This window comes from Crocodylus porosus, unplaced genomic scaffold (assembly GCF_001723895.1).
Source record: "Crocodylus porosus isolate Cpor-Errol unplaced genomic scaffold, CroPor_comp1, whole genome shotgun sequence".
Classification (NCBI taxonomy): Eukaryota; Metazoa; Chordata; order Crocodylia; family Crocodylidae; genus Crocodylus; species Crocodylus porosus.
Genome location: NW_017728916.1, coordinates 8,422,615 through 8,445,343, shown reverse-complemented (window position 1 = coordinate 8,445,343; position 22,729 = coordinate 8,422,615). Strand labels below are relative to the sequence as shown.

The 22,729-nt window shown below is 52.5% G+C and overlaps 1 protein-coding gene across 6 annotated transcripts in view; it reads left to right on the top strand.

The window, feature by feature from the left end:
- MBNL3 (muscleblind like splicing regulator 3) overlaps positions 1 to 22,729 on the top strand; it is a 57,614-nt gene that overhangs the window by 16,436 nt on the left and 18,449 nt on the right. For all 6 annotated transcript variants that reach the window (XR_002101362.1, XR_002101361.1, XM_019536397.1 and 3 more), the window contains exons 2-3: positions 12,475 to 12,639; positions 22,349 to 22,549. Coding sequence is in view for 4 of the 6 variants with exons in the window: in XM_019536397.1 (XP_019391942.1) it covers positions 12,475 to 12,639; positions 22,349 to 22,549 (366 nt within the window). In the remaining 2 variants the exon portion in view is untranslated. The remainder of the gene's footprint in view (positions 1 to 12,474; positions 12,640 to 22,348; positions 22,550 to 22,729) is intronic.

Sequence of the window (22,729 nt, the reverse complement as noted above, 5' to 3'; positions counted from 1 at the left end):
ACTCCTGCTGCAGCGCCGCATTTCTCAGAGCTGTTGCCCTCTCGCTGGTGCCCGTGCGCTCCACTAGTCCTCTGCCCCGGACGCTACAGCATGTCCTGTTCCACGGAAGAAACTATGGCAAATATTTACACGGCCCGCTCCTGCCTTTCCCTGCAGATTATAACAAAGATTGGCCGCCCTGCTGCTTTCCGCTGCCAAGCTCTATTTAAAGAGCACGTGGAAGAGGGACCGGGGAGAAGGGGGGAAGAAAAGGCAGCCGTGAGCCCTATGCAGCTCCTCTAATTATGCATTAGACCGCTTATGCGGCTGATGATAAAGCAGGCTGGCAAATAGCAAAGGTTTTAGAAGCAAACCCAGGTGGGATGTTTGTTCCGCGCGAGTCGGGGTTGGGGTATTCTTTGGCTGCCGCTTTGGAGGCTGTTGCTCACCACTGGTATCAGAAGACCTGAGAGGGGAGTTGAGAGGCGCTTGGGCTTTCCCAGTGACCTCCTGGCACTCTGCAGGGGGGGTCCGAGGGTTACCGGGCTGGGCGAGGGGAACTAGAAAGTCCTGAGCAGAGGCAGCTCCTTGGTAGGTGCGCCCGCCTAGGTCTCCGCATTCACCTGGGCATGGCGCTGCAGCACAAATGGGTTTCTGCAAAGTGCAAACCGCAGCAGGGCTGGGTGGATGGCCGAGGCAGTGGAGCTGGCACATCCCATGGTGCGTGGGCCTCGGACTTGGCTTTCTAGGTGCTGCTCCAAATAGCACGTGTGGCCTGGGAGAGGCTCCTTTCTCCCTCGGTGCCTTTGGGCCGCGCTCGCCCACCTGGCGAGAGCACCTGGGTATCAGCAGGTGACGTGCCCAGTGCACCCAGGGCGCAAGCTGCAGGGGACTTTCCCAGGCTCCTTGTGAGCTGTCAGCCCAGATGGGATTATGGTTTGTTTTTTTGGGGGTTTTTTTGTTTAAAAAAAAAAAATAAGAATTAAAAAAAACCCGAGGCATTGTTTATACCCATTAAGCTGCTGTTTTCTGAGCTGAGCAACAACACACAGAGAAACGGGGCTGGTTCTCAGATGGTGGGTGGCGGTGGGTTGCCAAGTTCTAAATAAAACGTAACTCCTCTTTCTTTTTAACCTCCCCCAATGTGGCACCATAGCGGGAATCCCCTTACCATCGGGACTCGCTCCATGCAGGAGCTGAGTCCTGGGGTCCGGGCCGTTCCCAGCTGTGCCTTTCTCCATTTATCTTTTTCCTCTGCGTGCCCCCAAGGAGAGAGGCAGCCATCGCTGCCACATGCCTTGCATTTGTATTCATGAACATAATGCCGTAACATTTATTCTCCCGGGCTTTAATGTACTTTGCTTGCTTCTGTCTACGTGGAGTTGCCGGCTTCAATTGTAATATTCAGCAGACACTGTAGGTAGAGGAAGGTCAGAAGCATCAACTTCCCATATGACCTTGGGGGGAGATTCAATCAGCCAGTGAAAGTTGTAGAATTGGATTATGGGCTTTGCAATGAAAAAGTGGTTCAAGGGACAAGAGAAAACTGTGTTTGGTATTTAAAAAGCCAGCCTGAATAATAGCAGTCTGGAGGAACAATACGGCAGGAGACAAAGGGGACTGAAAGAAATTACAAGTTTTGTATACATAAGCCAGTGCGATGCCGCTCTGAGGATTGGCACAGTTATCAGACTCGATGACAGCAGGGCAATCAGTGAAATTCCAGGATTTCCTCCTAAAACTGCCTTCCGTACTTTTAGGGTTGGCAGTAGCCATCCAGAGACACACGCACACCCCTTGGGAATATTAATGCTGCAAAAGGACATGCTTCCTATCTGCCCTAAATGCATTTTGTCATCACAGAGCGGGGAACAGGCCTTTGGGTGATGCTATTGCAGCCGTTCCTAATGATTATTGACCAGAAGCTCCAGCAATATTGTGACAAGGAGGGTTTGATGGAAGTATTTGCTTGGAGACACGTCGTGTTTGGTGTCATATTCACAAAAGCTATTTTAGTTGCGTTTTCAGCTTCCCAGATGCTAGAAGCGTAGTGGAGTAGTACTTGAAAGGAAGAAACGATGACTAAAATAGTTCCAAGCCTTTTGCTTGCTCTGTTCACAAAAATCCCTGTGCGTGTGTTGTGTCCTCAGTTCAAAGATATTTTTATTCTGTTGACTTGTGTCACAAAATCCCACACTATTAGCATGTAATAGTGCTGAATTAAAAAGAAGATTTGGACAAGCATTTCATTCGCCTCCTTTCATGGAGCTCAGCTGGTTCCAAGTGGTAATCTGGCTGCTAACAAGCATGTTTTCCAGATCTTTGACTCTCAAATTCATTTCCTCCTTGCCCCCCTCCCCCACCCCCAAAAAAGAAAAATCCACTTCTGTCAAACGATATTCCCTGGATCCGGTGAACACTGCCCATTGCTCAAAGCAGGAACGCACGTTGCACATACTCGATAGGTTAAATTCAGTGCATGTTTTTTAATTGACTGTAGACAGGCTTTATCAACGGTGCATATGAAGAGAGGTTGGCAGGGAAGCAGGGGTGGAAAGAGTTGCCGGTTGTAAACATGTCTTGCAGGGACTACCGGTCTTTCCACTACAGAATAAGCGCTATGAATTTGTAAGGATCTTCGAGTATAACCAGCAGCTTGGATGAAAATGGTGCATCTAAGTGCAGCAGGGCAGCTATTGCCTATTTGCCGAGCCCTGGAGATTTACAGCAGAGCACCGTTGTATTCAGCAGAAGTAAATGCCCTGGAAGGAACTCAGCTTTCCAAATTGCAAGGTGAATTCAGACTTGGGGTGTTAAGTTATCCCATCCTTTGTGTTCGTCGAGAGCCTGAACCACTGCGGGAATGCAGGAAACTCCCGTCACTCTTGCTTGTAGAAAACATTGGCTCTGGCAGGTGTTAGCTGTGTATATGCTTACGCCTGATGGTGATGAGCAGTCTGGGCTGCGCTGAACAAGTCTGATCGGAAGAGTTCACTGCTTGGATGCCGCAGCTTAACGGCTTGAAGCAACTCTCCGCTGTAAAAAGGAGGGTCTGGGAAAGAAGAGGTGGCACCATAAATGCTGTGCATGAGAAGCAGGTTGTGTTGTGTTGCTGCTGCCTCTCTGCAGTGAGTTGCAGGACACTGTGCAATGCATGTGAGCAAGGCAAATATTTCAAGGATAAAGACCTTATAAAGTAGCAGCAGATAAGTGCGTTGACATCCCTGCAGCACGAGTCCATTTCCTACCAAACCCTCTAAGTTGGTGCCTAATGTTTTTGCCTGCACTGTCCAAAAGAGGTGGAGTTTGCAAAAACCCTGGTGCCCCAGTCTGGGGTCCCCTTGCTCTGGGCACTATATGGCACACGTCCAACACTTGACACACGTCCCATCTCAAGAAGTGCCCTTGCGCTGGCAGTAAGGAAATAGCTTCACTGTTGAACAAGTCACACAGGGGTTTCCTTTTTGCTTCTTAGTTATATTCTTGTTGAATGGGACTTCCGGCCCTGGTCTCCCAGGCCCATTTAATTCAGGGGCTGAATTTCTCTCTCGCACACCACTGTAAAATTGCAGCAGTTCTGCTGCAGTCATTGGGTTCGGTTAGATGAGCAAATGGCGGCAGGATGCACCTCTCCAAAGAGAGCATCACTTTGTGCAGTGCTGAACTCACTGTGGGCTAGAAAATGCAGCAACTAAGAGCCAAGCTTCAGCTTCCTACTCTTGTTTTGGTTTTCTCAATCAAACTAGTGGCAGGCACCCATCTCTACTGCGGTCTAGGCCTTGGATTTCCATAAGGACATGCACTGAGTTAAAGATGCGAGCACGCTTCAGAGGTGCTGTACAATCTCATTATTCCTAGGTGCTCGGTGCACGTAAGCGGTGCTGATTTGCCATGTTATATGTAGTGTTACATGTAGGCCTAAGCAGTAGAAAGACAGAACAAGTGGAGGGTTGTGGTGGTGTTTCACCCAGTCGGTTATTGGCAGCTTTCAGGTTCCATTCGGATACGTTTGCAAAGATGATATTCGTATTATTCTTCCTCTGAGTCTCGTGTCCCTTTGAGGCACAGATACCCAAGTCAAATGGGGCTGGGTGAGAAAGGAAGGCTAATGAGTGTGCAGGAACTAACGAGTGTGCAGGGACCTCTGTGTTGTCTGCTTCTTCCTGGCTTTTTGCATTTTCCTGACTTACCGAACATGGTAGAACACCTCCCTGGGCTGCAAAGATGTTATTTCCCTGACTTCCCCAGGGCTAGGTGGAAATTAAAGGCAGGATAAGTTTTAATCAAATCCTTCCAATTCATCATTTGTCTCCTTGGCAGGCTCCTAGCTTTCAGCTCACAGTGCCGAGAAGGAAGAACAGGCTGCCTGCCTGAATGCTGCAGATTCAGCTGGGAGAGGCTCGTGCCCAGATCCCCCTTATTCTTGTTTCAGGGGAGTTTTCTGGTTCCCGTCGATGCACGCGGACACCTCCCCAAGCTGCTCTCTGAGCCGGCCCGTTCAAAGGAGCTCAAATCACTGTTCCCACTGCTCGGTTTCACCAGCTTTCACGTGAGCTCATGGCAGAGTTCAGTCATTCTCGCTCAAAATCAACCCCAGGCTTGCTCAGGGAGCAAACCCCTTGAAGCTGGTGGAAATTCAATCCCGTGGTATGAAGCCTGTTTGAGGCATGTGAAGGCGGAGCGTGTCACCCTGCAGGGGTGTGCGAGGCAGGCAGGTTTTGCCACTGAAGTTGTGCACGGCTGCTGGGAGCCGCTCGGTAGTTGCAGCTCCTCGCTGGGCTGTGCCCTTTCCAAATCGCAGGCAGGGCGTGACCATTCATTTCTTCTGCAAGATGGGGCCAGGTGAAAATGTTTCTGCCAGGGAATGAAGGCCTCGGCACGCTGCATCGAAACACCAGCATGCTTGAATCAGCAAGTCACTTCTGCCACTAACAGAGCTCAATTAAAACTTCAGTTTGCAAAGCCCAGCCACGGTTGCAAAGCAGGGCTTCCCTTTAAGAGAGTTGAACCCAAAAACAGGGCAAGGAAGTATGCAGGGACGTGTCTGGCTCCCCCACCCATGTCGCTGCAGGAGCCAGCACTGAGGCTGTTGAAAGTCTCCGTTGCAGAGGTAGTCAGCTTCTCTAGTCTGCCCTGTCAGCCTGAGACGGACATATTTTTGGGAGCCAAGAGGGTGGGAGGTTTGCAGAAGTGAGGGCTCATAGCAGCCTTCCACCCAGATATTGCAAAATCCACATGGCATGTGCTTTCCATTACATTCCACTTCATATTTGCTCAAAGGGGCGTTTTTCAGGGGTTGTCTTGTGCATGGCACCACTACCCGTGTCCCAGCCAGGCCACGCATGACTCGTCCTCGTCCCCGTCCCGTTATTTGATAAACAAATCTGAACTCTGCTGCATTTCATGCTCCGTGGATCAAAACCTCAGCGTGTTTAGTAATCCATGCTGACTTCCTCCCTGCAGCTCCAATCACCATCTGGCCATGCTGAAGAGAAAAGACCAAATGCTTTTCCTTTTCTGACGCTGTCTGTCGCCTGGCAGAATCCAAATCAGGCTGGGATAAGGGGAGGTGTTTTATCCTCCGCTGAAAAAGCTGGGAGAAAGCTCTGCTTGCATTGTGTTTTGCTTGTTCCCACCATCAACTTTGTTCCAGCCCCATGTGCGAGTGCACGCCGTGTGGGATGAGCCACTTAGCTATGGCAAATAGGGTCCTATAACAAGGGCCTGGAGAAAGGAGCAAGCAGGCAGTGGGACTAGAAAGGGGTTGAGACCAGTTCTTTCGAGGAGAGGCAGGGTTTTGTAGATCTAGGTTCAAATCCCTCCTCTGCTACAGCCTTCCTGAGTCACCTTAAGCATGTCACTTAATCTTTCAGCACCCAAGTTCCCTGTCTGTGGCTTGGAAGTAATTACGCTGCCCTTGCTGAGATGCTATGAGAAGAAATACATTGGCTGGGTAGGAGAGGGCAGGTTGCAAGGTCTCCAGATTGTGGTGACAAAGGCCCTTGAAGTCTCTAGGAGAGCCAGTCTTGCTGTGCTGGTAGCAGAGCATGTGATCTCAAGGTTTTGCTGCTTCCTGAGGCACGGGCAGAGCGTAGCTCTGGGATTGCATCTGGCTGCAGGACAGGATGGCAGGTTGGAGCGATGCAGCGCCTGGGCTTCAACTGCAAAGCCTGGAGGTTTGGTTAGATGAACATTGGAGCATGGTCCCCAAAAGAAATCAGGTGGGGTCCTCCCTGGTCATACATGTCGTTTGTCAGTGTGGGGGCACATGGGGTCCATGGCCCCAGCTGGTGGCAGTGTGGTAGCCAGGTGGCATGTTGTCTCTCTGCGCTCGCAGTTTTATTTTGGGGCATTTTGGAGGAAACAGCAGCACAGAAGAGACCCTTGCTCTGCCCGTGAAAACATGCAGGTTAGAGTCTTCCCAAGTCTGGCAGCAAGCATAGCTAAGGCAGGCCAGTTTGGGGTGCAAGGAAGGGATGTGGCCGTCATTTTACCTCCATAGTCACCAGGGCCAGCTTGACCTCCGGCTTGTCGAACTGCACCAATATGTCTTCGCTGCCCTGCCCCAGCGCCTCTCAAACCAAGCAGGCTGCTGCAGGCGCTTTGCTCTGCCGCTGTGCCATGGGACTGTGGTCACGGGTCTGGCCCCTGTGTGCCAGGCACTGTTCCAGTCCTTGCCTTGGGTTGCTTTTGGCCTGTCCATGCAGAGCTTCAGGCTCGGTGTGGAGTTCACCAGTGCTGTAGCATGAAGCCCTCTCTGCATGTGCTGGCTGTCCTGAAAAGGGGCCAGGTCCCTTCTCTCTGCTCAGGTTTCCAGCAAGTGTCAGCTTCAAGAGAAGCCGTCAGGTCTATAGCTTGTCTGGGAGCCCAGCACATGCAAATCTGCAGGGAAAAGCAGTGCTCATACAAACCTGAGCGTTTCCCCTTCTCGACTTGCTTGCGTCTCACCCGCTTCTTGTATCGGGTCACTAGCGCAGCTCAAGAGGCCTTCAGGGAGGGAGCTCTGTGTGCGGCGCAGCCCAAACAAGGATCAGGGCCAGCGTGTAGAGCCTCCTTGGAGGTGGCAGGGATCGCTGAACCACGCACAACAGCGATGCTGACGGCTCCCGTGTGCCGACAGCCAGCAGCCCGGAGATGGCTGCACCGCCTCTCGCAGCCACTCTTCCAGCTGCCCAGGCAGGGGGGTCCTCAGGGTGCTGTTATGACCCAGCCTGGCCCGGGGGCATAGCCCAAAGAGAAGGGCCAACCGCTTCAAACCCACTGGATGCACATCGTTCCTTGGGTGGGAACAGCGGGGGTCAGCCCGCGTGCCGTGGGAGCTAGGAATTGGCTGCTGCAGAAGCATCTGGCCTGGTCCGACGAGCGCGAGACGGCTTGTCCAGCCACCTCCGCCCCCCGTCGCCAGCCTCCGATGCCAGCTGCTTACAGGACGGAGCAGAGCAGCGTGACTGGAGCTGGCAGCACACCGTGCATCACAAGCCAGCAGCCTCCAGTGAGGGGGGGAGCATGTGGGAAGAGGGGTGAGGAGAGTCTTATATATATTTTTTTTTAAAAAAAGGCTTGTTAATGGTATATTTTTAAAGACCTGCACTGCCCGCGTGCCCTCCAAACCCTCTGGCCCTCAGAAGCGTTCGCTGCCAGCCATCACAAGCTGCTTCCATTTTGTGAGGAGCTGGAAGTGATCGTTGTAGGGAGCTCATTTCTGCAACCAACAGCAGCATCTGCTGTAAGCCTAGGGTTTCCTCTCCTGCTCGTGTCCGGCCCCGGGCCAGGGAGCGAGCGCATGTGTAGCCTTGGAGTCAATATTTGCAAGGTGTCCGGGAAGGTGGGAAACGAATGTGTTTCATTAAAAACAAGTTGCAAGCCTGCAGACTCCTGTAGATCGTGGGCAGGAGGCTCGGCCCAGTCCTGTGCTGTCCCCTGAGTCCTGCGTGGCACCTTGTAGCTCCCTGCCTTCCTGGGTCAGCCAGGGTCCAGCCCAGTCCCGCCGGCTGCTCTGTTAGCTGCATCTGCCTCCACATCTGGCAGAGGTGGCCCTGCCTCACACCTGGTCCCTCAACACCTCCCGTGTCTATGGATAATTCACTGATGCAACAGGTTGATAATTAAAGGCCAAATAATGTCCCAACCCCTTCCACTAAGGCTGAAATCAGCCTTCAAAACTGATCAAAATAAGCTGAGATGTTCCCTTGCGAATAGTCGTGATATTTCGTACCCTGCTGAAAGCTTTAAAAGGACAAAACTGTTGTGGAAATGTGGGATTTCAGATCCTGTTATGAATGCCCTGGATATGTTGCTATAGAGCCTAAGGGATGTTTTCAGAGGGCAGGTATCTTATCAGGGATATTTTGAACAATCACAGGCATGTGCTTTGTGACATTCAGTCCCTGTAATCCAGGTCCCTTTCTTGTCAGTCCCCAGCATTTGATAGAGGAGATGCAAAAACCCACCCTGACTTTGGTGAGCTTTTCACATGCATCCATGGCAGGGAGACTCAGCAGTACCTCTGATCCACATATGAGCCTCAGGAGGGGTCTAGTTTTGGATGTTTGTGCTGTGATGCTTCCAAATTAGTCTTTGCTGGTATGCCTCGAGGGAGTGGGAATGGTCAGGGCACCGGTCATTAATGCTGCGGCCCTCAGATCAGCATGGACAGCCCCCATCACAGGCGTGGAGTCCACGGAGAGCCCCAAGGCTCTGCGTGGGTGCCAGTTTCTGCCCACCCAGATCCAATCTCAACATCAGGGCCTAAGGCTTGATGCTAATTTATTGGCACCAAAGAGCACAACGCCCCGATTTGTAATTAAAGTAGTTCCCACCCTTAAAATAAAGTGCTCCAGCCCTAACCGGGGTGCTCTACATGACAAATCAATGACCCGAGACGTCTCTGTTGAAACAAGAAGCCCATTTTCAAGTTAAAATAGGGCACTGAATGTTGTTTACAAAACCAGTAGCACATCCCCCACCCCCCTCCATTCCTGTAATATATTAAAAAAAAACATCTACGCAAATGTATTCCAAATTTGGTAGGAGTGAACGTCTCCCCAGTCCGCGGCCTGCGTGCCAGCTTTTGGCGGAGAGGAATTTTTAGGGCTGATAGAGCACCTTTGTAAATATTAGCTTGTCAAAGAGCAGCTGCCTGGCTTCTCAGCTGCCTGCCATCATGCCAATGCAGGTCCCACTCCTGCGTGGCAGTCTACTGACGGGCGAGATGAATGGCTGCGCCAAGCCGGGTGATTGTGGGTGCCGGGGTGAGCTCTCCGTTGCAACCCTTTGGCCCATCGTGGCTGGGGCAAAGGCTCTCCCGAGCCAAAGAGTGCCCTCTGCCCCTTGCTTTGCACTGATGCAAGCTGCTTCTGGCTGGGGATGCATCTCTCTGGCCACCTTCTTGGTGGAGGAGCTGAGCCAGTTGTTTCCAACGTTTCCTGTGGTTAAAGGCAGCCCCACACCTCCCTCTCACCTGCTAGAGGAGACTCTGGGGAGGCTGTGGCTGACATGGGTTTAGTAACGCAGGGACCTGTAGAGTTAGCTTTATCCCTGTCTGCCTCTTGGAGCAGGGAGGAGAGTGCTGGCTTCTCCTGGTACCCTGTCGTGCAAGCAGTGTCCAAGGCATGGCCCTGGCCCGGGCATTGCTCCTCTCCTGGGCCAGGGCCTTGCCAGGCAGCTGCAGAAGGAAAAACAACCTGGTGGCACCACCGCGGTCCTGCCCTGGCCAAGGGCTGATTCTGCCCCGTGCCCCTCCTGAAGAGAGATGAACCAGGCCCATCTCCCTGGCTGGCATGAATTGCAGGAGCAGGCTTTTAAATTCAGGTTTTGTAGCTGTCAGCTACCAAACGCCTTGCCTAGTTCTCCATCCAGTGATTAAATATTTATTGGCGTGCATATTTAATGCAGAGGGCGGGAGGTGTCGCTGCAGCTCGAATTGAGTTGGGGTGGGAGCAAGAGAGCGAGTGGTTAGAAAACAAATCCCCAGCTCTTCCTTCCCCACCCTCTGAGCAGAGCAGGCTGTTCTGCAGCCTCAGGCCTCTGCATCGCAGGGCCAGCCTGATGCCTTGCAGAGCTGTGAGCTCGAGACTTGCCGAGCGTGGTCCCCAAGGGTGTGCAACAGGGACAGAGCCAGCTTCTCTGTCTTCCAGCCTCACCGGGCCTGGAGATGCAAGGTCTGGGAGGGATCATAGCAGTCCTCACCTGTGGGGAAGCTGTAACACTGACTGCCCGGCATAAGTGAGAGCAGCCCTAACTTGCACCATGGGCTGGGCGAACCTCCCCAGCGAGGATGGAGGTGGCTCTGAGTTTCCTTTGCCTGTGTGGCACGGAGCCGGCAGTGTGCCCTTGTTAAGGGCATCCTGGGCTGCATCGGTAGGAGCGTTGCCAGCAGATGCAGGGCAGTGATTCTTCCCCTTTATTCTGCACTGGGAAGGCCACATCTGGAGTCCGGTGTCCAGTTGTGGGCCCCCCGCTGCAGAAAGCATTGAAGGGAGAGTCCAGTGGAGGGCAACGAAGTTGGTTCAGGGGGTGGGGCACATGACTTAGGAGGAGAGGCTGAGGGAACTGGGCTGATTTAGTCTGCAGAAGGGACGATCGAGGGGGGATTTGATAGCAGCCTTCAGCTCCCTGCCGGGGGCTGCAAAGAGGATGGAGCTGGGCTGTTCTCAGTGGGGGCAGATGGCAGGACAAGGAGCAATGGGCTCAAGCTGCAGCAAGGGAAGTTGAGGTCGGATATTAGGAAAAACTTTCTCATGAGGAGGGTGGTATAGCACTGGGACAGGCTCCCCAGAGAGGTGGTGGACTGTCCATCCTTGGAGGTGTTGAAGACCCGGGTAGACAGCCTTGGTGGGATGATGTAGTTGGGGCTGGTCCTGCTGGAGCAGGGGGTTGAACTGGATGTGACTTCCTGAGCTCCCTTCAACCCTCATTTTCTGTGATTATGTGACCTGTGCCCTCCGGAGAGGCATGGGCACAGGCAGCTGCAGCCTGTGTTCAAGAGCAGCAGCGATAGCTCGTATCCTCTGTGGATGGGGCCTGACGGGAGCTGCAACAGGCACTGACAGCAGGTTCCCATGTCTCTCCTCCAGGTGCTTAGCTGGACCCGGGCTCACCTGGGCTATTAACTCCTAGTAAGAGCTCGACTTTGGGCCCCTGGTTCTGAATTTGTCACTGTGCTCAATGCTGGGCTGTGGGTCTGGACGGGCTTTGTGCCCCTCCCTAGAGGACTAAAGTTTGGCAGCCAGCGTGCTTGGTTTCTTGAGCAGGCAGGGCCTTGAATCACACGGTCATGTTTTCCTTTCCTTAAAGCCAGTATTTAAGATGCAGCTGGGAACTCAGTTTCCAAAGCCAGGTTCCTGAAGAGGAGAACACCCGCCCTGGAAATGTTGTGCTCGTTATCAGTAGTATTGCTGAGCAGCATAATGAAGGTAATGCTGTGCAACTAGCAGCCCCAGTGGCAGACTGATTGCATGTGAAGCCAAGCAATGTCTACTCATAGCCAAGGAGATGGTCTTTGCCCCCAAAAACCTCACCATCTATTGGGATCATGATGTCTCTAAGCACGGAGCAAGAAGTGGCCTGGCAGGGGCGCCCTGTGCTTTTGACAGTGCTGTTTACATATTTGGAGCAATGCTTTTTTCCCCAGATTGGTGATCTTATTGATGCTTTTCTCTACCATCCAGAGTAACAGGAGCTAGGGCAACACCCTCCTTCCTCCTCCTCCTCCTCCTCCTCTTCAGAGTTCAACCAGGCAGGATTTCACAGGTGGGAAATGGGCATGGTCACTGTAAAGGATGCAAGGGACCTAGTGGCTGTATGAAGAGCGTTAGTGGCAGTGAAGCTGTATTGTTGTTTCACATAAGGTAATGCTGTGGTGGAGAAAGCATGGTTGTTTTAAACCCATCCCTGCAGTTCTCATGCTACTTTCAGCAAAGCAGCAGGCATGACTTTTGCAAATCAAATGCATTTCTCTTGATGTCACGTTACCTCCTATAATGGGATCAGGTCTGAAAGGGAAGTGGGGGGAAAAGAAAGGGGGCAACCAGCCTCAGCACTTTGTTTTTAGTTCACTTCATTTTCCAGCTGCTATCCAGCAGTCTGGCGCTGTGCTCGTTGGGTCCATGGACCCGCAGAGCAATGGTTAAAAGTAATAAGGAAACGGGTGGCTCTTGCTGGTGTGGTGGTGTTGTTCATTCACAACAGCCACCACAACAACATTTCTATTTGCAGTAGTCTTTTGCTTATTTTTCCAAGTCTACCTTTCATCTGATCGGCTCCCTTGAACAAAACCTCCGGAGGCTTTGTGGGAGGCTTTTTCACATGAGCAAGATGCTACCGTAAAAATTGCACAGGTGCCTTTAAAAAAGAAAAGGGGGGGGAGAGGAGGCAGGTAGCTGAACAGAAAGCTTCCATGTAGGTGCTGGCGTTTGTTAGAGGCTTAGCAAGCGCGTCGTCTCCCTGGCCCCTGAGTGCTGCCTTCACTGACGTGCTGTTTCCTTTCCCTTCCAGGGCCGGTGTACTCGAGAGAACTGCAAATATCTCCACCCTCCCCCACACTTAAAAACACAGCTCGAAATCAATGGACGCAACAACCTGATCCAGCAGAAGACTGCGGCAGCCATGTTTGCACAGCAAATGCAGTTCATGCTCCCGGGCGCCCAGCTACAGCCAATTGTAAGTCACACGACGGCCGGGTCTTCTCTCTGCTGGTTCCCTCCCCATTTATCCTGTGCTCAGGCTCGGGCGAGAGAGCCCCTGTGCCCGCATGATGCCTCGGTGGCATTCCTGTGGGCATAAGGCACCAGCTGCGTGCCTCCTGCTGTAGGCTGGAAGCTTTGAGAAAAGACTGTTACCAGCCCCAAGTCCCCTGGGAGACCTTGCAGAGTCCACAGTGTACATGAATGTCCTTAAACCATCTTGGTTGACACGGTGCCCCTTGGGTGTAGTGTGGAGAAAGGTCTGGCCTGGTTGTGTGAAAACTGAGTTGGAAATTAGGCTCTCCCGACATCCCCGTGCAGCTTTCTGAAGCTGTTTAGTCTCCATCCTGCCATCCCTTGGCTTGTGAACCCCTTGCTTCCCAAGGTGAGGGCTGACACTGGACAAGATAAGTGCAATGCAGGCCCCACCTGCAGCAGTCTGCAAGCTCGCATGTTCCTCACGGCCGGCACTCCCCTGCTCCTGCTGTTGCAGTGGCTGATGTTATTTAGGAGCGTGCGGTCCAGCAAGCTAAGAGAAGGAAGGTCCTGGTCCCTGATGGATGCAGGCAGTGGCTATCTTTGGTTATTGCAAATATGGTATCTAAAAAGATCTTGGCTGCAACAGCGTGCACTCAAAAGCCATGACTCCCCGAGTCTCTGACCCGCACACATGCGTCTGGGGTCTGTACGTGTCTCCATGCTGGGCTTCTGCTATGACTGTTTGCTCCTTGCTGGTGTTGTAATAGTGCCTAGAAGAGCCAGAGCCCATTCTTCTGGGTGCTGGACCTGCTTGCCACTCAAAGGCAGCCCTTCCTCATGTGGCTCACCGCTGGAGGAAGAGAGAAATTTGGCTTCAGGTGCATGGATCAGTATATTTTCTTTAGGTGCCTCCCTGTAGAGGCCCAGCTGGCCTGCACTAATTAAATCCTCCTACCAAGTGTTGCCACTGCTAGCAGGGGCAACGGCAAGGGATTGGCCTCTGCATGTAGGGGAGGGAAAACCAGGATGTGCATTCAGGATCTGGTTTCAGAGAAACCCTTGCTTCTTGCCCATGCGTTTCCTCCACTCTCTCAGGATGGCACAGGACTGCCCCATGGCAAGCTGGCTCTCTGGCCGGGGTGTTGCTGTGTGCCCGTAGTTATCTCTGGAGTCTGGTGGGGCTGGGTGGATGGTTTATACCTATTATTATGCATGCATTTCAAAAGAAAGCAAGAAGTGCCTGAGTGACTTTTAGAAATGAAGAGCAAACCTGGGTTTTAGAGAGAGAGGGTGATTAAACACTGGCTCGGGGAAGTGGGGAATTCTCCGTCATTTCCAGGCTTGACATCAGGACTGGTTATTGCCATAAAAATGCGCTCCAAGCTCAGACAGCCGTTGTGGGCTGGGTATAGTTCTTTGGCAGGGATGAAATCTGTGAAATAGCCGCCCTTTGAAATATCTCTGGTCTCTCCTGTTGAGCTGTGATTTGATTGTGACAGTCGTTGAGATCCGCGTAAGCACTGATCGCGGGTGGCATGTGCTCCCTGCTCAGAGGGATAACGGTGGCTGAACACGTTATCTGGAGTAAGAAGGCTGTTTCCCCAGCATGACCTACCAATGTGGTGTCAATGCCGTACAGCTGGGCTAAAGACACCGAGTAAAAATGCAGAACCAGCTGCCTCTGAACAAACATCTCCTCCCAGTGCCCTGCTCCTTGAACAGGGGATTGATGGATGCGGAAGGAGATGCCCCAAGCAATGGCAGAGCTCGGGAACTGAACCCCGATGTCCTGAGTGTTGGCCCCATAAGGTCCGTGAGGGTTGTTTGGTTAAGCCCTGGTATTATATCTTCAGAGAAGGCTGGGTACCAAACAGCTGCTGTTCCTGAAGTGAAGACCCTTTCCCCATGGTGCGAGGAGGAGAAGTTTGTTCAGAGGCACCTCTGAAGACAAGTGAAGAGCTAGTAGCTCAATAAAGGTGCTAGAGAAGAAAGGCCTGAATTCCCAGAGAACAGTAGGGTTGGTTTCCTAGAGCCTCTCGGAGGCTGGCATGTCCCCAGCTGGGTTTTCCTCTGCGGGGATTTTGTATTGTATTTTATGGCTCAGCTTGTGAAAACACCTTTCAGTTTTCCCTTCTGGAAAGGTCACATCTTGCCCTGCTTAAAACCCAGGGGCCCAATTCATACCTAGTGCAAACTCTCTGGGGTCTCTGAAGCTGCCTGGGTTCCTTCATGGCTTCATTGCAGAAGTAACCGTAGCCAGCGAGGAGCATCCTCAGATGCTTGGTAATGCAGTGGGGGAGAAATGCATCTTGAAGGCAGAAGTAAAAAGAGGTTGTGGTTTGTTCGCTTGCGGCTTCCAAGGAAAGGCCTGAAGTGAAACCTGCTGACTTCCCTTTTCCCCTCCATGTCACCCAAAGGGCTCTTGGAGCTCGTTCGAATTCCTGCGGCCCCACTTGGTTGCAGACCAGCAGGGCTGGCAGGGATCTGCGCAGGTCACATCTAGTCCAGCCCTTACCTGAGGCAGGTTCAACCCCCTCCAAACCACCCCAGACAAATCCACGATCCTAGAAATCATTGAAGTCCTAAAGAAGTGGGCGTGGAAGGGACCCAGAGCAGAAAAAGGGATGGGGGAAGATGGGTGGGAGCAACCAGCAAAGCCCAGAAGGAGGGGAAATACGCATGTAAGAATGAACACAGGCATCGCTATGTCTAGATCCTCCCCACCCCATGGCCATCCAGCCTCTTCTTGCTCCCCCTCCAGTGATGGAGAGCCCACAGCGTCTCTAGGCATCTCTTGCACTGCTTCACTAGTCCCATTGTGAAGATGTTTTCTTAGCACCAGCTTCAGGGCAGGCCTGGGATGGTTTAGAAAGAGAGGTCCGTGAGAACTGCACGCCTCAACATTTTGAAGTGCGGTTCCACTCTGAAAGGCAACCACGTAAACGGGGCACCAGGGACCTCGGGCTTGAACCATGGTACGTGGACCAGTACTGAATGCATTTTGACTGTGGACTGGCACCTAAACCAGTCTGCACCCATTTCTGACATCCCAGAGGTCATTTTCCTGCAGCATCAATACAGAGGAAGCCCCGTGTTGCCATTTTAATGGAGCATCCCCTCTCTGCTCTGAATGCAGCCTGCAAACCTAGACACAGCAGTGACCAGGTGTGAATGGGCTCTTGCTTATTGAAACTCCCTGCATTGAAGTCGCTTGGGTGCTCTGCAGCAAGGCTGAGGCACATGAATGCTTTTGGTTCATTTAATCTCGTTTCAAGCCGGGCCTTCTACCGAGCTTGCTTTTCCAGCCATTCGAGTCCTGACACGAAGTGGTGAGTTTACCAGCGCAGTGTACGTATCTCAGCCGCTGGCTATCTCACCCCAAAGAAATCAGGCAGGTGCCAATTAAGCAGATTTCACAGTATTTAAAAAGTCTTACTGCTCGGCTGTTTTATGTGGTGCGTGATACCAAAGGCAAGTTTGGGAAACTGGAACCAAGCCTTAATCGCTGGCTTTGAGGGAGGCCGAGAAGGAAGGCGTGTAGCTGCAGTATGTTTTCATTTGGAGGCGGCGCGGGGGCTACATTGAGATCTCTGTTACAAATGGAGGTGTGCATCTGGCGGAGATGGGGGCAGCGGCTGATCAATATGACAGACAGGTCCAATTAATACTGTCACCTGTTTCTTATCAGTCCTATCCTTTCTGCTTGCCTTTGCGTCTTGTCAAAGCCGGCGTAGCCTGGCTTGCACCATCCTGGCAATACAGAGCGGGCGTCCGACGGGTGTCTGGGGCTGTCCCGGTTGGCTGAAGAAGCCCAGCTGTGCTTCTCTGAGCTCTGGCTGCGTTAATTCTGGTAAAGGGAAAGGCCAAGAGATAGAGCATGGGATCTGTCCAGGCACTTGGCTTCAGTGCCCATCCATGCCCTGCCACTGATGTGCTGCATGGCCGTGGGTGAGGCAGCTCACCTCTTGGTGCCTCTGTTCCCCTTCTAGCCCAACCCATTTGCCTTCAGGTCCTCTGTCTTGCAGAGGCCGTGGCACCATCATGTCTGAGCACTACCAAAAGGTGTGTCTGCATTTCATACTGGGGTTCCCACTTATTTTCAAGGTCTTCCCTTATAAGGACCAGAGGCAATGCAGTAACAAGCATTTTTGGCCCAGGTGGAGCTGGCATTGGGGCTGCATTCATCATGACCTCCTGCCGGCTTCCTGCTTTCCCCTCCCCTCTGCTTTTCTCCCCCCTTCAGCATTGATTTGCCAGCCTGAGCACGTTTTTAATTAGGCAAATTCAAAACAGCTCCCAATTTGTTAAGAAAATCAGCCCTTGCCGCGGCACAGATCAAAGTTCCCCGCCAAGCGTAGCCGGCAAAGCAGAGACGCTCAGCCCCAGGACGATCAGCTTTGCCGTCTGTTTGCCATGCTCCCGTGCCCACGCGTAGCCGTGGGAGGGTCCCGTAGCAGCAGGCCACTTGCTACACGAAGTGGAGAAACGTGCAAGGAGCGCCTGATCTCGAACTGGGCTGGGCTCGCATCTTAGTGGGGGTGCGTTTCTGCTGCTTTTCCATCCAGGCATCCCACTACCTGCTACACTTGTACTCCTCGCCCTGTCCCCTGCATCTGTGTCCTGCTGTTTTGGTCCCAGTCATGCCCCCCTCTTCCCTTCCCAGGTCCTTCTGAGTAAAGTACAGCTCCTGGGGGTATCCAAGCACCCGCAGTTCATCCATTTCTCCAGGGCTGCTGGTCTTTCCAGCCACCTTGCCCACCCTGCCGTCACGCACGGCCTAGTGCCTTGTTCGTTTTGCCCTGCTCTTGTGTTGTGTGGATTTTGTTCAACCAGAGACTGAGGAAGTTTAGGCGGTCCCCTCTATTGTCGTGTTTGCTTAGCTGCTAATCCCAGCTGCTCTTCCCTTTCACTGCCTTGCTGAGCAGTTGTGAAGAAGCTGGGTGCTGCCTCCACCTTGTCTTAGCTGCGTCCACTTCAGCTATTTCAGATCATCTTTTTTTTTTCCTCCATCCCTTTCTTATAATTGCTTTTATTATCAATGACCTGATCTTGCTAACTGCAGCTAGCCACTAATGCCCTGCCACCAGCCTGTAACCTGTTTCCCTTAGATTTTTAGCCTTTCTCCTACTGGCTGCACCTGCTGCATTTATTACAGACAGCCCCAAACTTGAAAGATCGCAGACCAGTTGTGCAGAAGGAAACAGATCTGCAGAGGCCGGGGCTGCAGCTCGAGCTGCATTGCTGCAGAACGTGCCAGGGGTTCTGCAGGGAATGAGCTCCCTTGAAAGACACGTGTCTACTTCCAGCATCATCTCGGCATCCTTTGCTTTCGGTTGCTGTCATCTAAAGAACTTCCCAGGTTTCCTTTGCGTTTTGGAGTCCTTCAGGCCCTGAATCTCCCAGGCCCAGAGCCCTGCAGGTCCCATACCCCGGCAGGCTGGAAAAGACTCAGCATATCAGAGCTGTTATGGGGATATACTAGTTCTGAAGCCCATTTAGCTTCAACTCAAAAGCCCTTGCAAACCAAATAGGCTGTATTGTCTTGCACACTCAGAGTGCTCACAAGCCCTTTTATAAGCCACGTTGATCAGTGGACCCAGTTCAGGAGCAAGTTAGGATTTTTCCTGTGCTTTAAACCAAGCTAAAGAGTTTGGACCAGACCTGCAGGGGAGTGCATTCGAGAGCTGCACTGTGCCGCTGCCATTAGTGTTACTGGGAAAGTCCAAGCTTTGTCCCCATGTCCTGCACTAAAATTGCCCTCTCCTAGGCCTTGGGGCAGCAGGTTTTACCAGGGCCTAGCTGCCTGCGTGCTGAAGGAACATAAGAAGATATAGCACGTAGGTAAAATGGACTGTGGACGCAGCCTTGTGGCCTGCCCGGCTTTGCAAGGGATGAAGACAGTGCCTGGATGATGGGGTCAGGGAGGAGAGTACGGATCTGGGGTTTAGTACCACCAAAGTAGCAGTTCCCATCCGGCATCACCAGCATACAGTGAAGTCGCTGGGGGTGGATCCCAAAGTGGACCCAAGTGTCGCAGCAAGGAGCAGCCCCTTCCCATCAGTGGGAGTTCCCAGCGCAAGGCAGGGAGATGGGGCCGGCAACCAGAAAAACCACCGTCGGTCCTGATGGCCTTTTCCTGGATTGATATCCTGTTGATTTTTGAGGCCCCCCCCTTCTTATTTGTATTGCAAACCCTGTGGGCTTGGCAGTGTCAGCAGCTGCTCTGGTCGCCAGCCCACAGAGAGGCCTCACAGAGGGCTGCAGAGAAGGAGAGGCTGTGGCTGGGATTTGTGCTGGAAGCCGAGGCTGTGGCTTGCTCCCAGCAGCTGGAGGAGAGCTGGCACCAGGCGAGCAGCAGGAGAAAAGCAAGCATGAAGCTCCTGAGGTTCAATCTGCACCCCAGGGCAGGGCAGGGGAGAGCAGCTGCATTCAGTAAGTGGCACCGGGGCTTCAAACTGACACGGGCAGAAGAGAGAGCTGCAAAACCTCGAGACCAGGGCTGAGCCAAGCCGGCACACATGCTGCGGCCTCCCTCCTACGTGCATGTGTTTGGGGGTTGCTCCTGCCCAGATGAGCTCAGCTGGGCAGGGCAGGATCCAGGAGGATGCGCTTGTACCTCCCTTTGATTCCTGCTCCACCCAAAGCTTAACACTAGATGGCAGGAGCGGGGGCATTCATAGTCAGGCAGCAATGACCATTGACATCACAGCTCATTGTCATCTACCTCTTCGTTCCACTCATGTGAACAACCTCTCATCTTTTTACTGGTGTTGATGCTCAGCCAATCAAGCTCACCTTTGTTCTGCCAACCTGATGTCTGTTGGCTGCTCCTGGTCGTGGAGCTCCTATTTCACAGCCCTGCCAGCTGTTTTTAACTCATTCCTATGAAGTTCTGCTTGTTTTTGCTTCAGTTAAACTGACTAATACAGCCCTAGACTGCTAGCACATTAGTAAAGCTTGTAGCTTATTTTTAACCAGAGGAAAATAGGTGTTGTTTTATGTGTGATGATGCATCTCACCCTCTGCGCCTCCCCTTGTTAAAATCCTGGATGTATCCATGGTGGCGTGACACCACTTCTGTATTCCCTCGATGTCAGATTTCCCAGGGCTCTGGGAAGGGCACCAGACATGTCTGGTATCACGTCCCCGCTCAGGGTCAGCAAGTAGACCAAGGAAGTGGCTGGAGGGGATCATGCCCCAGTGCCACTCTCTGCCTTGGGAGATTTTGTGCTCAGGACCCTTGAGGCAAGCTCCTCTGCCTAAATGCCATCTGCCAAGCAGAGCAGGAACAAGTGGGCAGTGCTTGCTTCTTGACAGTGGCCCCAGGCTGACTGGGAAGTGGTGAAGACATGGCCACGATGTAGAGCCGGCTCGGCCAGCCCTGGACCTCCTGGAGCGCAGCCTAATCCTACCGCGCAAGCGGGTGAGGAAGTTTGGGCCACCATGCAGGAGTGGGTGCATCGGGCGAGCTCGGACAGCTCGTGGCAGGTGCCCATCCAATGTGGTGAGAACCAGCCAGGCTCTGAGCCTCTGAAAATAGCTTTGACCACGCAAATGATGACAGCCGTTCAGCAGACGCCAGTCTAATTGCTAGCGCTTGCCTCGAGGAGCAGGCTGCAATGCTTGCCGACTTCCTGCTGACCTGCACAGCTCTTTGGGTGGGGGAAGCTGAGTATGTTAAGACTTTAAAGAGCTTTTCCAGCAACAAAGGGTGTAATGGTGCTTGGGAGCCCCAGGGAAGTGCTTGGGGAAAGCGAGTGATTTCATAAAGGGCTGCGTGCTTGAGCTTTTAATAACTCCACTCTTCCATCGACGTACCGGGTCCTGGATTGGGCACCAGCAATGCTGAGGCCCTCAGGGAGAAAACTGGGAGCGCCTCTCGGTGAGCGAGGATTATTCAGTGCTGCCAGATCGAGGGGGGTTGCTTCCCTGACTTGGTCGCTGGATACGATCCTTTTGAGAGAAGTGCAGGGCATGCTTGGGAACGAGAACTCAACCCCTTCTTCATCCCAGAGAAGATGCTCTCCCGCCATGGGGAGCTGCAATCTTTCCGGGGACTGCTGGGTTGAGAATATAGGCGCCGTGTGGCTGGGCGCAGGAGAGGAGATAATTTATTCCAGTTCAAATCATCTAGGTGTTTCCTAGCCCCGGAGAGTGGTGATAGGAGGAGCTGGCAAGTTGCACAACATACGCGTGCGGCTTCTTTCAGACCCCTTCATGACTGAGAGAGCGAGTGTAAAAATAAATCTGGAGACATCTGCTGATGGAGGCACCCCTGTGATTTCTGGCATCCTTTTGCAAGCAGGCTCGATCTCTGCGGCTGAACGGGGAATTCGAGCCGCCTGAAGTGGAATGCAAATTTCCAACTGTGCAAAGAGGGCTTTTGTTGCAACCCCGACTTTACACTGGAGACAGACACGGAGAAGGATAATGCCAATGATGGCAGTGACAAGCTACACGCTGCCATAGCTCTGGCCCTAATCCAAGGCCGTTGCCAGCTGAGGGCCCAATTTGAGTGCAGATTCTTTTGACATCGATTGTTTTATTTTATGCATGGAGGAGGGGCTGGCATGGTCCTGAGAGAGTTTTAAGGCTGCACAAGTGCATAGTGCATCCGTGCTAGTAACGACCCGTGGTTGTGGCCAAATGATTCATACATAATAGCAGGAAATTTCTATGTGCTGCGGGAGCAGTGTCGAGTGCTGAGACAGCAGGAGGGTGGATGGCAGCACTGCAGTTCAGCCCAGAAACATTGCCTTAGTGTGCCTCAGACGGCGTGGTACCGCCGTGTAGGAACCGGACACAAAAATACTGTTACTAAAATGAAGCTGTTTCTGGGGCAAAATACAGTAGTGCTTAACTGCAAGCAAGCAAATCATCCCACTGAATTTGGTCAAACTATTCAGCAAGCAGCTGCTTTACACCCTCGTTAGATGTGTGCATAAAGAAGGCAGTGACTGGTATCCTTGCTGGTATTGCTGCAAGCATCCAAGTAGGCAGAACAGAAATACCCAAGATGGAAACTGGCCTGGGTACTTTTGATAACAACCTAGTTTCCCTGGCCAGAAACTGCTGTAGGGTCTTTCATGGCCAAGTGCAGCCAAGACCTTTGTTTCATATCTTGCACAGAAAACCATCGCCTCTTGCTGCCGGCCTTCTGGTGCACTGCCTTCGTCCTGGCTTGGGGGCAGAAGTGCCACCCACGGTCAGTGAGGCAATGCAGCATGGGGTAGAGATGCCCATGCTAGATTTAAGTGAGCTAGATTGGGGTTCAGAAGCAGTCTAGCCATGGCAGCAAACCAGTTTCCTCATGTCCTCCCCTGAGTGTGTAGGATGGATGCACCAAAGAGGATGAATTCACTGGGGTGCGATGCCTGGTTAACGTGGCTTTGCTGTCTTTGCCAGCATGGTTTCTTAATTAGGTCATTAAACTTAGAAAGGTCATGGGTACGCGTTGTTCTTACAAGTCAAGATGCCTTGTGGTCAGAGTGAGTCACGTGTCTGTGAGTCAGTAGGAATGAATGGATCCCTGCAAAATGGCCATAAATGAATTAAGTGCAGAGCAGAACGTCTCGGTGTTGCTAATCGCGCTGTCTGAAGGCACGTTTGGTGTTACGCACTAGCCTTCCACCGGCCAAAACTAACACTGAGCACCATGGTAACACTTTTTTATCTCCTTTTTTGTCTTTTTTTTTTCTTACCTACAGACTACGTTTCCTGTGACTCCATCGCTTGCAACAAGTCCCACCATGGCTTTTAGTCCCTACCTAAGTCATGTTTCTCCTGGGATGGGCTTGGTCCCTGCAGAGCTTTTACCAAATACGCCTGTCCTGGTGTCCGGAAATCCTACTGTTACAGTGCCAGGAGGCTCTGCTGGTCAGAAACTGATGCGTACGGATAAACTGGAGGTATTTGGACTCTCAGATATAATGCTGTTTGATGGTGGGGAGGGGGGTAGACACCGGCAGACATTAGCTGTGGCAGCCTGAGACCCAAATGGGTGATGCAGCCCAAGGCAGAACTTCCCTTCCAGTGAGTTAGGCTGGACGTGTGTCACCATAAGAGTGTGATCAGGGAGGAAGCTATGG